The sequence below is a fragment of the Diabrotica virgifera genome, chromosome 9 (assembly GCF_917563875.1).
Source record: "Diabrotica virgifera virgifera chromosome 9, PGI_DIABVI_V3a".
NCBI lineage: Eukaryota > Metazoa > Arthropoda > Insecta > Coleoptera > Chrysomelidae > Diabrotica > Diabrotica virgifera.
In genome coordinates this window covers 67,488,332-67,502,140 of record NC_065451.1, presented here as the reverse complement: position 1 = coordinate 67,502,140, position 13,809 = coordinate 67,488,332, and the positions used below count along the sequence as shown (strand labels likewise).

The 13,809-nt window shown below is 33.9% G+C and overlaps 1 protein-coding gene across 1 annotated transcript in view; it reads right to left on the bottom strand.

Annotated features, from left to right (window-relative positions):
* LOC126890995 (zinc finger protein 271-like) overlaps positions 1–13,809 on the bottom strand; it is a 29,082-nt gene that overhangs the window by 12,148 nt on the left and 3,125 nt on the right. The window contains exon 2 of the mRNA XM_050660175.1: positions 3,701–4,894. Coding sequence (XP_050516132.1) covers positions 3,701–4,894 — 1,194 coding nt within the window. The remainder of the gene's footprint in view (positions 1–3,700; positions 4,895–13,809) is intronic.

The window sequence follows — 13,809 nt, the reverse complement described above, 5'->3', positions numbered from 1 at the left end:
TTCATATTATCACATTCATGATAATTCTTATGTCCCTCTAGCAGTACGTTTTCTATCGCACTTCTTCAGTTTTCTGAGAAGTTTTCGAAGGTCTTCTGAAGACTTAAATACATATACCATGCATCTATTTTTGACCACGAATTCATAAACAACACGCAAATATGTCAAGAAAATGAGTCTCCCTTCTTTCAATAATACGTATTTTCATTCACTTGACCGCGAATTAGTGCACTTAACGTAAACCGAACATCTGAATTCAGTAACATAAGAAGGCTGTAGAGTCAGAATAATAGTTTTTCAGACGTAGGTCCCATGGATGTTTTAATGTACGCACTCAGAATTGTCATTGATCGAACATTCATTAAATTTGACCAGGGCCAATTTTCCATAAGGAGTGTTGTGTGGCCCTTTTACAAGTAAAGATTTATATTCAGTAGTAATTGCACGAGAGCTCTAAAATTATCGATTTTGTTTCCCGAGTGACACTTTGACAGTTTTAATTTCACACTTTGACAGTTTTAATTATGTCAAAGTGGCGCGAGGGCAACAAGTCGATAATAATTTTAGAGATCGCGGGTAATTCCCAGAGATTATTTCATGAATAAAGTCTTTTTAAATAATTTTAACTAATATTTTATTGATATCTCCATCTGAATATTTACTAAACGTGTTTCTTGGTGTTCTCTGTGACAAGTTGTAAAACATTAATTGTCATTAATGTCACTGAATGTTCATTTTTGCATAGTAACGAAGGGCATCTGACGTAATGCTTGACGACGGGATATTATCAAAAATTATAGGGTATAATATCACAAAAAAGTGAGAATAAATTGACAATAATGCGAGTTTTTCGAAAATTTGTTGTCTGGCAATAGACACGAGAGCCGGTAGGGCTCGAGTGGCTATTGCCCAATGACAACAAATTTGAGAAAAAATGAAGCATTATTTTCTTATTTATTACTGTCGTGTGATATTCGTAAGAATTTTTTTTATACTTACATATAAAATTCAAGTCTTTATATAAAAACAGTCAGTGACATTGATCTCAATTAATGTGACACACATCTTTCAACTTGTCAAAGTGAAAAGCACAGTTTAACAAATATTTAGATGAAGATATTAATAAAATATTAGTCAATTTATTTATAAATACAGTTTTATTCATGAAATAATCTTACCGAAGTAAATCGAGCGCTTAAATTTGCCATTTTGTGTTCTCCTCGTTACAATTTGACATTAGATGCAGAACTAAAAGTATATTATGGATATTTTCTTAAATGTGACAGTTGTCAAAACTAGGAAACTGGTTGCAATTAAACAGAAATAATCTACTTAAAAAAAATCTAACGGTAATTTTCTACAGTAGATTATTCCCAGTATAATAATAATCTGATTGGACAGAATTAAACACGTGATCAAAAATCTTACTATACGATTGGAAGTTAAAACCATTAAAAAATAATCACTTTAATTTTTATTTCTGTAGCTGTCTATTGGTCAGAATCTCATATGAATGAAATAATCGACCAAATTACTGTTAGTTCCACCATGATGTCTGAATACTTTGCTTGCATCAGTTTGTATAACGTATGTGTGATTATCTATTAAACCAGTATCAAGTACCATAAGGATAGAGAAAGGTTATGCCTAATGAAACAAATGATTTTATTTGATAACAATCTAATATAATTGAAAAGAAGTATTATAATAAATCTTTTCATATACCATATTCTTTCAGAACGTTGGTTACCATCTTAATTTTATTCACTGCCGCTCTAAATAGCATGCTTGTATCAACACAATACCAATCTCACAAGTTCTTCAACCAGGAGGTTCGTCTTCGTCCTGGACTGCGTTTTCCTGCTATGTTCCCTTGCACAATATTTTGCAGCAACCTATATTTTGGATGCAACCTCTCATTACATGTCCGAAATACTCCAGCTTTCTCTGCTTGATGCTTTTTATAATCTCAGTAGTTTTGCTGAGACGTTTTAGTATTCTGGAATTTTGAATCTTCTCCACCCAGGTAACTTTTAAAATTCTTCTATAGCACCGCATTTCTAAAGCCTCAAGGCGATTTAGATCGATTTTATTCACAGTCCAAGACTCGACACCATAAAGTAAGCGAACCGAGAACACGTAGCAGCGAAGTAGGCGGGTCCTCAATGCCAAATTTAGGTCTCTCTTACATAGCACCTTGGACATCCTTCTAAAAGCGACTCTGGCCTGCTCTTCTTCTTCTTGCAGTACCGTCTCCTATCGGAGGTTGGCTAACATCACAGCAATCTTAACTTTGTTGGCTGCAGCTCTGAACAACTGTATTGAACTGCACCCATACCACTCCCTTAAATTTCGCAACCAGGAAATCCTCCTACGTCCCACATTTCTCTTTCCCGAGATTTTTCCTTGGATGATGAGTCTTAGCAGAGAGTACTTTTCTCCTCTCATTATGTGGCCCAGATATTCCAGTTTTTTCGTTTGTATGGTTTTTATGACTTCGCATTCCTTCCCCATCTTCAGCAGAACATCTTGATTTGTTACTCTTTCTGTCCATGGTATTTTTCACATTCCCCTGTAACACCACATCTCGAATGCCTCAATGTTTTTGATGTTTATCTTTTTCAGCATCCAAGCTTCCATGCCGTACAGCAGAACGGAGAAAACATAGCACCTTAACATTCTTGTTCTTAAGTTTATATTTATGTCCCGGCTGCATAGGAACTTTTTCATTTTGACAAACGATTGTCTCGCTATCTCTATTCGCCTCTTGATTTCTCTTGTCTGGTCATTAGTATCAGTGAAGCAAACCCCTAAATATTTGTAGGACGTAACTCTTTCAACTGGCTGATTATTTATGGTTAAATTCACATTGGTGTATAGTTTCTTCGTTACAATCATGAATTTAGTCTTTTTGATGTTTAGTTTTAGACCATATTTATTGGTATGAGTGTTTATGTTTTCCATCAAATACTGTAAATTTGCTAGGTTATCTGTTACTATTAGCGTGTCATCAGCGTATCGTATATTGTTAATTAACTCTCCGTTAATGTTCATACCAATATTTTGCTCTAGGAGTGCTTCCTGACATATTGTTTCGCTATATATATTGAATTGTAGTGGAGAAAGCACACAACCCTGACGCACACCTCGACGAATCTCAATTTCTTCGGTTAACTCATTATCAACCTTGATTTTTGCTGTTTGTCCCCAATACAACCTGGATATAATATTAATGTCGCGACTGTCGATGTTTTTGCTTCTTAGGATTTCATACAGCTTTTGGTGTCTGACTTTATCGAAGGCCTTCTCAAAATCTATGAAACCTATCCTAGATATGCCTATCTGCTCTATCCTAGATCTAATTTCGCCGTCACTTTCTGCGTTGCAATTAAATTGCCGTCCAAGGTAAACGATTTTATCAACTTGCTCAAGTTTGGTATTATTTACATATTATAGACGGTTTTATATTCTGTTGTTTACTTATTACGAAAATTTTTGATTTCCGTATGTTCAGATCCAGACCTGCCTCTCTACAACTCTCAACGACACTATCAAGTATTGTTTGCAGATCTTCTTGACTGGAAGCTAGGAGTACTGTATCGTCCGCAAGTCACAAATTATTGATGACTTCACCGTTCACAATTATTCCTTCTTGGATTATACACTTATTCTAATAAATAGTAGCAGAATTTTTTTTAACCAGTGTGTATTTTCATGTGTCTTTTTAAACTAGAAATATGTGAAAACGATTTGGAGCAAATTTCACAAGAAAAAGGTTTATCTCCAGTATGTATTGTCATATGTTCATTTAAATTGTGTTTTTGTGAAAATGTTTTAGAGCAAATTTCACATGCAAAAGGTTTATATCCAGAATGTATTCTCATGTGTTTTGTTAAATAGTATCCTCTTAAAAATGATTTGGAGCAAATGTTACATGTAAAAGGTTTATCTTCAGTATGGATTTTCATATGATCGTTTAAACTGGATCTGATTGTAAATAATTTAGAACAAATTTCACATGCAAAAGGCTTATGTCCAGTATGTATTCTCATGTGTTCCGTTAATTTTATTTTTTGTGTATAGGATTTGGAGCAAATTTCACATGTAAAAGGTTTATCTCCAGTATGTGTTCTCATGTGTTCCTTTAAAGAGCCTCTTTTTGAAAACGTTTTAGAGCATATTTCACATTCAAAAGGTTTATCTTCAGTGTGGATCTTCATATGTTCTTTTAAATTCCATTTTCGTGGAAACATTTTGCAACAAATTTCACATGTAAAAGGCGTATCTCCAGTATGTATTCTCATGTGTTCCTTTAAAGAGAGTAGTTGTGAAAATGATTCGGAGCAAATTTTACATTGAAATGAATCTCTAGTATGTATTCTCATATTATGTTGTATTACACCAGATCTCCGTGAAAACAATTTAGAACAAACTTCACATTCAAACTGTTTTACTCCAGTGTGTACCCTCATATGTTCTTTTAAATTCGATCTACGCGAAAACAACTTGGAACAAACTTCACATGCAAAAGGTTTATGTACGGTATGTATTCTCATATGAACTCTTAAAAATGAATTGTGTGGAAACTCTTTAGTACAAATTTTACATGTAAACGATTTTCCGGTGTGTATTTCCTTAGTGTGTATTCTCATATGTGTGTTTAAATTGGATTTTTGTGTAAACCTGTCGGAGCAAATTTCGCATGCATAAGGTTTATCTCCAGTATGGATTCTAATATGTTCTTTTAAATTCCCTTTTTGTGAAAACATTTTGCAACAAATTTCACAAGTAAAAGTTTTACGAACAGTTAAATATTCGTCCAAATTACTGTTAGCCATTCCATGTCCTTTAAATACTTTGTTTGTATCAGTTTGTACATCTTCATGGGGAAAACCTAAAATCGTGATTATTTATTAAACCAGTATCATAAATCTAGTATGATGTATCAAGCAAATCCCGGAAGGATAGGGAAAAAGTTGTGCCCAATAAAATAAAGTATCTGTATTTGATTGTACTCTAAGGGAAGCTGCACACCAAAGAAACATGAAACGTAAAACATGAAACATAAAACGTGAAACATAAAACGTGAAACAAGTTAAAATAAAACACTGCTAAACAAATAGAAGTCTACCAATGAAACGAGTGTTTTTCATGCTCGTGAAACATTTTTATCTTCGGGAGACCGCACACCAAAGAAACATGAAACACGTTTCATGGAAATAAAACACTGCTAAACAAATATACCTCCGTCTATCTATGTAACGAGTGTGATTCATCATGCCCATGAAACATTTTTATCTTCTTGAAAAGTGTTTTATGAAATAGGCCGTGATCTATTTTTCGGTTTCAGTTTCATTCTTCTTCTTCTTCTTTTATATAGGCAGTACTGCCTGTTTTTCTTCAACGGTGCCTTTCATTCTGCCCCTTAGTTGTCATTCCATCTTTTCCTTGGGCGTCCTATACTTCTCCTGCCTAACGGTGACTTGTTCCTGGCTATTCTTACTATCCTTGATTCAGACATCCTGCTTATGTGCTTATTCCACTCTTTTTTTCTGTTCTTTACCCAGGTATTTATATTGTCTACCCCACATATGCGTCCGATTTCCTCACTTCTTACCCTATCCTGTAGTCCTTTTCCAGCAATCCTTCTTAAGATCTTCATTTCGTTGGTTTCCAAATGTCTTCGTGTTTTGCTTGTATCTGGTCTTGTTTCGGCCGTGTAAGTCATAACTGGCCTAATAACTGACTTATATATTCGGGCCTTTGTTTCTAATCTTAGGTGTTTGTTTTTCCAAATTGTGTCGTTTAGGCATCCGGCCGTTCTACTGGCTTTAATTATTTGGTCTTTTACCTCTTCTTCGATATTGTTGTCGGCTAATAGATTAATTCCCAGATATTTGAAAGTCATTACTTGTTGTATAATTTGATTGTCTAACTCCAATTTGCATCTTATTGGTTCTTTGGCAATTACTAAGCTTTTTGTTTTTTTGGGCTGATATTTTCATATTCATTTCTTTTGCGTTAATGTTGAACTCGTGCAATAATCTTTGTAGGTCGTCTTCGCACTCTGCTAACACGGTGTCATCAGCGTAACAGAGTATTTTTATCTCTCTATTGTCCATTTTGTACCCTCTTTTTTTCTTCACTTGTTTTATTATTGCATCCAAGATAATGTTAAACAGTAGAGGGCTTAGTGAATCTCCTTGCCTGATTCCTGTGTTTGTTTCTATGGGTTCTATTATTATTCCATTGACTTTCATTTCTATTTTATTTCTTACATATATGTTTTCTATCAGTTTTATGATATCCAGTGGTAAATTTTTGTCATATAGTTTCTTTTTTCTCATATAGTATATAACACTGCCTGGGATAACTATCGGGTGGATCAAGTAGCTTGGTAGTTATTACAGCCGGTCCCAAGCCCGGATAAAAGTGGAGGATTAATAGGCGAGGTTAGCAACCTACCTATCGTAAAATGAAGCAATGCTCAAAGAACCAACAGGATGCCTCAGACAATTACTTAACGTGTGTAAAATGAATGCCGACCAATAATTTAATATTGCATTGGTTTCTCTGGTGAAGCAGAACGAAAAGTTGTACAATAATATTATAACCTGGAGAGGTACTCGAATAGACAATAACAAGAAAATATCGTTTTTCTTTAAACCAGGACCCATAATAAAACAATGTAGGTAAATGTTTGAATACTCATTCTATAACATGATTGAAATTTGGCAAGATGTTTATTTAATTCGTTTGCAACTAAACATGTACTATGGTTATGATTCTTGGACAGTAATACAAAATAAAAGAGTTGCCACAACAGCAACAACCTCGTCATCGTCACTTTCCATTGTTGACTATACAAATTTTATTTTCGTTTCTTCGATTAGTATATTACATGAAACGGTTACTGTTTTCGCAATTTATTTGTTTCATGTTTATTTGATGCGCCTAAGGCAAGCCGCACACCAACGAAACATGAAACGTAAAACATGAAACGTAAAACACGTTTCATGAAAATAAAACACGGCTAAACAAATCTTGAAGTCCGCCTACCAATGAAGCGAGTGTGATTCATGCTCATAAAACATTTTTATTTTCGGAGAGTTTCATAAATGGCCGGACGTTTATTTATTTAGCAGTGTTTTATTACCATGAAACGTGATTTACGTTTCATGTTTCTTTGATGTGCCTTAGGGAAGCCGCACACCAAAGAAACATGAAACGTGAAACACGTTTCATGAAAATAAAACACTGCTAAACAAATAGAAGTCCGCCCACCAATGAAACGAGTGTGATTCATGCATTTTTATCTTCGGTAACCCGCACACCCAAGAAACATAAAATGTGAAACATAAAACATGAAACACGTTTCAAGGAAATAATGCACTGCTGAACAAATAGACGTCTGTATATCTATGAAATGAGTGTGATTCATGCTCATGAAACATTTTTATTCGCTGCGAATCACGGGGTGGACAAACGGGTAGTTGGGATTCTGTCCCCGAACTAACGTTTAAATACGCATTTAAGCGGACGTGAATTTAGCCCGAATTAAGAAATAAGAAAATAATTACAATCTCCAGGGGGGTCGTTTCGCACTTTAAGGCGGTTGACAAACACTGCGAAGGGGTGGACAAACGGGTAGTTGATATTCTGTCCCCGAATTAATGTTTAAATACGCATTTAGGCGGACGTGAAGTTACCCGAATTAAGACATAAAAAAAATAATTACAATGGTTTCGCACTTTAAAGGGTTGGACAAACGCTGCGAAGGGGTGGACAAATGGGTAGTTGGGATACTATCCCCGAATTAACGTTTAAATACGCATTTAAGCGGACGTAAAGTTAGCCCGAATTAAGAAATAAAAAAAATTACAATTAACGGAGGGGTGATTTCGCACTTTAAGGGGTTGGACAAACGCTACAAAGAAGTGGACAAATGGTAGTTGGGATTCTGAACCTGTAGTAACGTGTAAATGCGTTTTTAAGCGGAAGTGAACTTGGCCCTGGTTGCGAATTAAAAAAAAATAAATTAAAGTCTTCAAGGGGGTTGTCTTGCACTTTTAGGGGTTGGAGAAAGGCTGCGAGGGTGTGAACAAACGGGCAGTTGAGATTCTGCCCCGCAGAAACATTCATTCTAATGTCTGAAGTACTTTTTCGGCGGTACTGTCCTATTATCCGTAAGCAATATATATATATATATATATATATATATATATATATATATATATATATATATATAAAAAATTTATTTAAAAATATCAGTGGGTGGACAAACATGGACAAACAATATAGCAAGAGAGTTATTGAATTTTCTAAAATTTGTGCATTTGTGAAATTAGCCCCAAAAAAAATTTTTGTTTATAAAAAAAATTGATGGGTGGACTAACGAAATAACACTGTGGACAATCGAATGGCGTCGGTCACATTTTTTTCCCGACTTTTTCGGGCTAACTTCACGGACCTCGTGTTGGGGTACAATAGTACTTGGCTTGGCAAACTGGAAGATATCAAGGGTATTTTGAAGGAAAGTGGACATAATGAAATTCAAGAAGAAACTCATGCAAATTCAGCCAGATGCAGTTTCTGTGTGCGATCCCGAGACTGTAAGAGTCAAACGAGGTGCAATGTGTGCAAAAAATTCATCTGTGCAGAACATCTAATTAAAGTTTGTCCAGGATGTTCTGAGAAACAATAATGTTCACAGAGTTACTAAAATTCGTTTGTTATATTTGTTGTTGTAAAAGTTGATTTTAATAAATTCATTCAAACATTAAATTTTGACCTATTTCTTAATGGGGTACTAGAGTACCCCAGGGTAGTGTAAGTGTAAATTTAACTATGGGTAGGGTTTAAAGGTTAACCTTTAAACACACTTTTACTGATGTAATTACTATTCTCCATTTAAATTAATTATTTGTAACAGTTTTGCATATTCGATTATATCAGAGAACAACAACCACAGAGAAACGACACGACCGTACTTACAACGTGTACCGTTTTTGTAGACGCATGCGCGAACCTGGTTGCTTTAAGTGTTCCCAACACATGCTAATTCCAGCTAATTCTGTCCCTCTGGTTGTTTTACGATAGTCCGTAGGCGTGTATGGTAAATACTCGACTTAACAAGTTTGTTTGAGCATTTATATAATAATTATAATAGTTAAAATGTCTGGTTACTCGCGTGTGGTTCACGGATGTTCCTCTGCGACAGGAAGAGGAATAAGTTTATTTAGATTTCCTAAGAGTAATAACAGCTGATTGTTATTGCTTTTTAATTTTTACATATTAGTTATTAGGTATATAATAGTCTTAATTTGACTTGATTAAATATTATTGATAATAAATCATGACGAAAGTGAGTCATTTCCTTGTATACATTATCCCTACGTAATATTTCATCAATACATAAAATAGACCTGACATACATAACATATGTTCTCTTTGAAGACTTATTTTTTTAGGAAGTGTCAGTAGTTTGCACAGGTAATTATAGGCTCAAGGGCTAAAAATATAGTGTTAGAGCAAATTGTTTTATTTCTACTGAATACCTATGTGAAATACGATTTTTTCTCTTTAAGTTTACATGTGATTTAATTAGTTCATTTAATAGATTTAAGAAACATATCACACATTTTTTAAATTTATCGACACTACAAAACTCTGTTTTGGACTTTGGTGAAAAGATTGTTTGCATATTTGAAGACTTTTTAATTCTACCTTCATCTTGTTTTCCTAGGTCTGTTAGGTCTGTGGTAATCTAATCAAACTTTTAAATGTAAATGCATATTGTCTACTTACAGCTCAGAATCTTTAGAGAAAGAAAACATAAATATGCCCCAGTCGTATTTAGAATGACGGCCACGAAAAGCACACGTAGTACCTCCCGACATATTTTACGTTTTGACGGTTAGTATTCTGTGTTTGGGACCTCTCATTACATGTTCGAAATTCTCCAGCTTTTTCTTCTTGATGCTTTTTATAATCTCAATTGTTTTGCTGGGACGTTCTAGTATTGTGAAATTTCGAATCTTCTCCACCCAACAAACTTTTAAAATTCTTCTATAGCACCACATTTCTAAAGCCTCAAGAAGGTGACATAGATCACTTTTATTCACAGTCTAAGACTCGACACCATACAGTAAGACCGAGAACACGTAGCAGCAAAGTAGCCGGATCCGCAATGCTAGTTTTAGATCTCTTGCCAATGATTCTTAAAACCTCGATCAATATAAAATATTTACCACGATCAAATGCCTTTTTGAAGTCAATAAAAATTTTAAAAAACAGTAGATGGGGATATAACAGTATGCCAATAAAAATATGTAATCCGCTATTCTGTTGGCAGCTATTTTGGATTTTCTATAATGAACTCTTTTCTACTAGTCAAGCCCCTTCATTTGATATCCATATTGAGGTAGTTGTGAAATTATATATGTAACCCACCATTTTTTGGCGGCCATTTTGGATTTTCTATAATGAACTCTTTATTAATAGTCAAGCCCTTTTATTTGATACCCATATTGAAGTAGTTGTGAAAAAATATGTAATCCGCCATTTTATAGCGGTGGACATCTTGGATTTACAATGATACTGAATGTATGTAATGTTATGGCTCCAGTACACGTTGGGCCAACTACTTTGCCAATGAGTTGGGCCAAGTAAGAACAGTGAATACATGGTGATTACACGTTGGTGGAGTTATCAGTCTGCATTAACCTTTCTTAGTGGATAAACAAAAAACAAACTCTGATTATGGATATGGATGTGGAGACTGTAGCAGCCGCCGCAATTAATCTGTACAACGCGTTCAATGCTTATAGAAAAATGTACCAAACAAGAGTGATTAAAAAACAATGGCGCAAACGACGGTGCTTTTACACCGAAAAAAGTATTAATATAAAAACACAACCTTAAAATTAATACTTATAAAAAGTATCAGTATTGTGAGAAAACAAATATTTTAAACTCAACGACAACGTGTTCATAACCAAACAGCTGTTTGGCAGATCGCGCAAGTTACAAAAATCCTTTGATTTGCGCACCAAATACCGACAAAATTCGGTTTGTAGACCAACGCTGATCGCCAATCGCAAACTCATGCCAAGTGGTCCTGTACACGTTGGCCCAACTCCTTGGCCCAACTGATTGGCCCAACGTGTACTAGCCCCATTACAAATCGGTGTAATTGTAACGATTCGTATAATACTTTTTTGATTATTTTTTAGATTGTTGCATATTTATATTTATAGAAATATACTCTTACAGTACTTCTTGGGTTTTTATTCGTTTGCTCCGATATTCGACTTTAAAGGAAAAATGTACTTTTGATAGGTTTCCAAGACAAGAACAATATTGACATTCGATTTCAACATAAAGTTTCTTGTTATCGATCACGAACATTTGTCACCCAAAGAGGAACTTTCAGAGTTTGTGACATTTCCGTGGCTGTGTTATTTTTCGATAACCTATATTAAAAAATATAATTTATTAGGAAATACCTTGATGAACAAATTATATCTTGTATCAGCCCTAGCCAAAAACAATCAGTGAATGTCACACCTTCCGTAATAAATAGGTACATTTTATTATTGGTCTTTAAATGCCAAAATCAGGATAAACAAAAAGGTATTTTCATTTATGGTTCCAATCAATAGGATTTTCACCATTACTTTGCATTGTGCGATATATTTGCAACCTTTTGTAAATCAAAAATAATTCCATTATTATAAAGAATGCCAACAAAAGCCGGCCCTTCACGCAACTTTTTTCTCGGTGCAATATTTTATATTTATTGAAAGTCAACATAAATGCTTAATTTTATTTACGAATTTATATTGTGTGATATGCCCACTGACTATTGGTTCCCTGGTCGCTCTGGTTGCTTTAAGTGTCGTTGGCAGCTTAGCCACGAAAGATCAAAGGCGTGTCGTTTCTTTGTGGTTGTTGTTCTCTGATTATATTCAGATGTATAATAATTAGTTAGAAAAATGTGTTTGTTTTTTTAATGAGAATAATTTTCAGTGAGGTACTTAAGATATTTTAAACAATAATATACATATTAAACAATATAGGTTGATGCAAAATATTATGCAAGGAAAAATAGCGGGCAAACACAGTCCAGGACGAAGAAGAACCTCATGATTGAAGAACTTGCAAGATTGGTATGGTGTTGATACAAGGATGCTATTTAGGATGGCAGTGAATAAAATTAAGATAGCTATGATGGTAACCAACATTCTGAAAGGACATGGTACATGAAGAAGATATTAAATTTGTTATCATGGCCTATGATTTTGTTTCTAAACATATATGTCAAAATCAAATTTAAAACTGAGTTTACTTGTTTGTTTTCTTACAAAAAAATATAATTAAAAATAATTAAAAATTTTGGAAAACCCCAAAATAATTTTTTTTGGGGGGCTTGAGACAAGGGTTAACATTTTGGGCTGAAATTTGAAATTGAGGGTTTACACGCTATACACTACCAGAAAACAGCTGGGGAGATCTTCTTGTGGTGCTTTCTCCTTTAGTGGAGGTTAGTGACTACACCGGCAAATATATCTCTGTCCAATGCTCTAGCAATATGGCTCTAAACAAAGATGTTGAAGCAAGGCCGGTCCAGTCTCTGATATTTCTAGGCCATGAAATTTGGTGCCTACCGGGACCACGTCTTCCTTCAATCAATCTGGGTAGATCACAGTGGCGGCTCGTGATTTTTACAATAGGGGAGGCTATAATACCTAACTGTAAAATATCTACAGGGTGATTGATTAGTAGGGTAAAGCTCAATAGCTCCGCTATAGTAATAAATAGCAATAAACGTTAATAACAAAAATTTTAGCCACCTTTGAGCTTCACATTACAAAATTAGTTAGAATGTTACCGGGTGTTCGATAACACAGTGGCAGACCAAACTTATGTTTGTTTAAATGGAACACCCTATATTTTATTTTATATTCGAAATCCTGTTAACTTCTCTATCACAAAAATATAAAGTTTTGTAATGTTATACAGGGTATTTACAAAGTTATAACCAATTTTGTATGAAAATCGTAACAAGATCAACTTCCTGTATAAATAAAAATAAGCACAACAGCAATGGTTCATTAATGCCATATTTTTTTATTTATTGTCAAAATTTTTAAGAATTATTGATATTGCTAATTTTCTTTATATCAAATACAGGGTGAGTCAAAACGCAAGTGCATTATTTTCTCAGTAATGTTAAATGGAACACCCTGTATTTTATATCATTATTGAAAAGTAACATTAACATACTTTAATTTTTATATAACATTCCCTATGCCCAAATTTATTAGTTTTCGAGATATTTTCATTTTTCAGAGCAAAAAACTCAACCACTACATGCAACATTATTGAAACAATTAAAAACTATCTTTTTATGTAAATGCAACAAATAAATAAAGAAAATTAGTAATAAATTTTACAAAAAAACACACAAACACAAAATACAATATTTTGTGAAGACAATTAAACACTACTTTTGTATGTAAATGTAACAATGTAACAAATAAAGAATGAAACATAATTTATCAGTAATACATTTTGCAAAAAACATGTTTGAAAAAATTAGAAGCTATTTTTAATATTTAATTACACAAGGTGTTCAAAATTATCTCCTAACAATTATATACGCCTAAAAACGATCATTGACTGAGCTACTTACTCTATGGAGCATTTGTAAATTAACACATCGAAATACACTTTGTATTCTATTTTTCATCTCATCCCTTGTTGTTGGAGGTATTTTATAAACTTCATTATTAACGTAACCCCAAA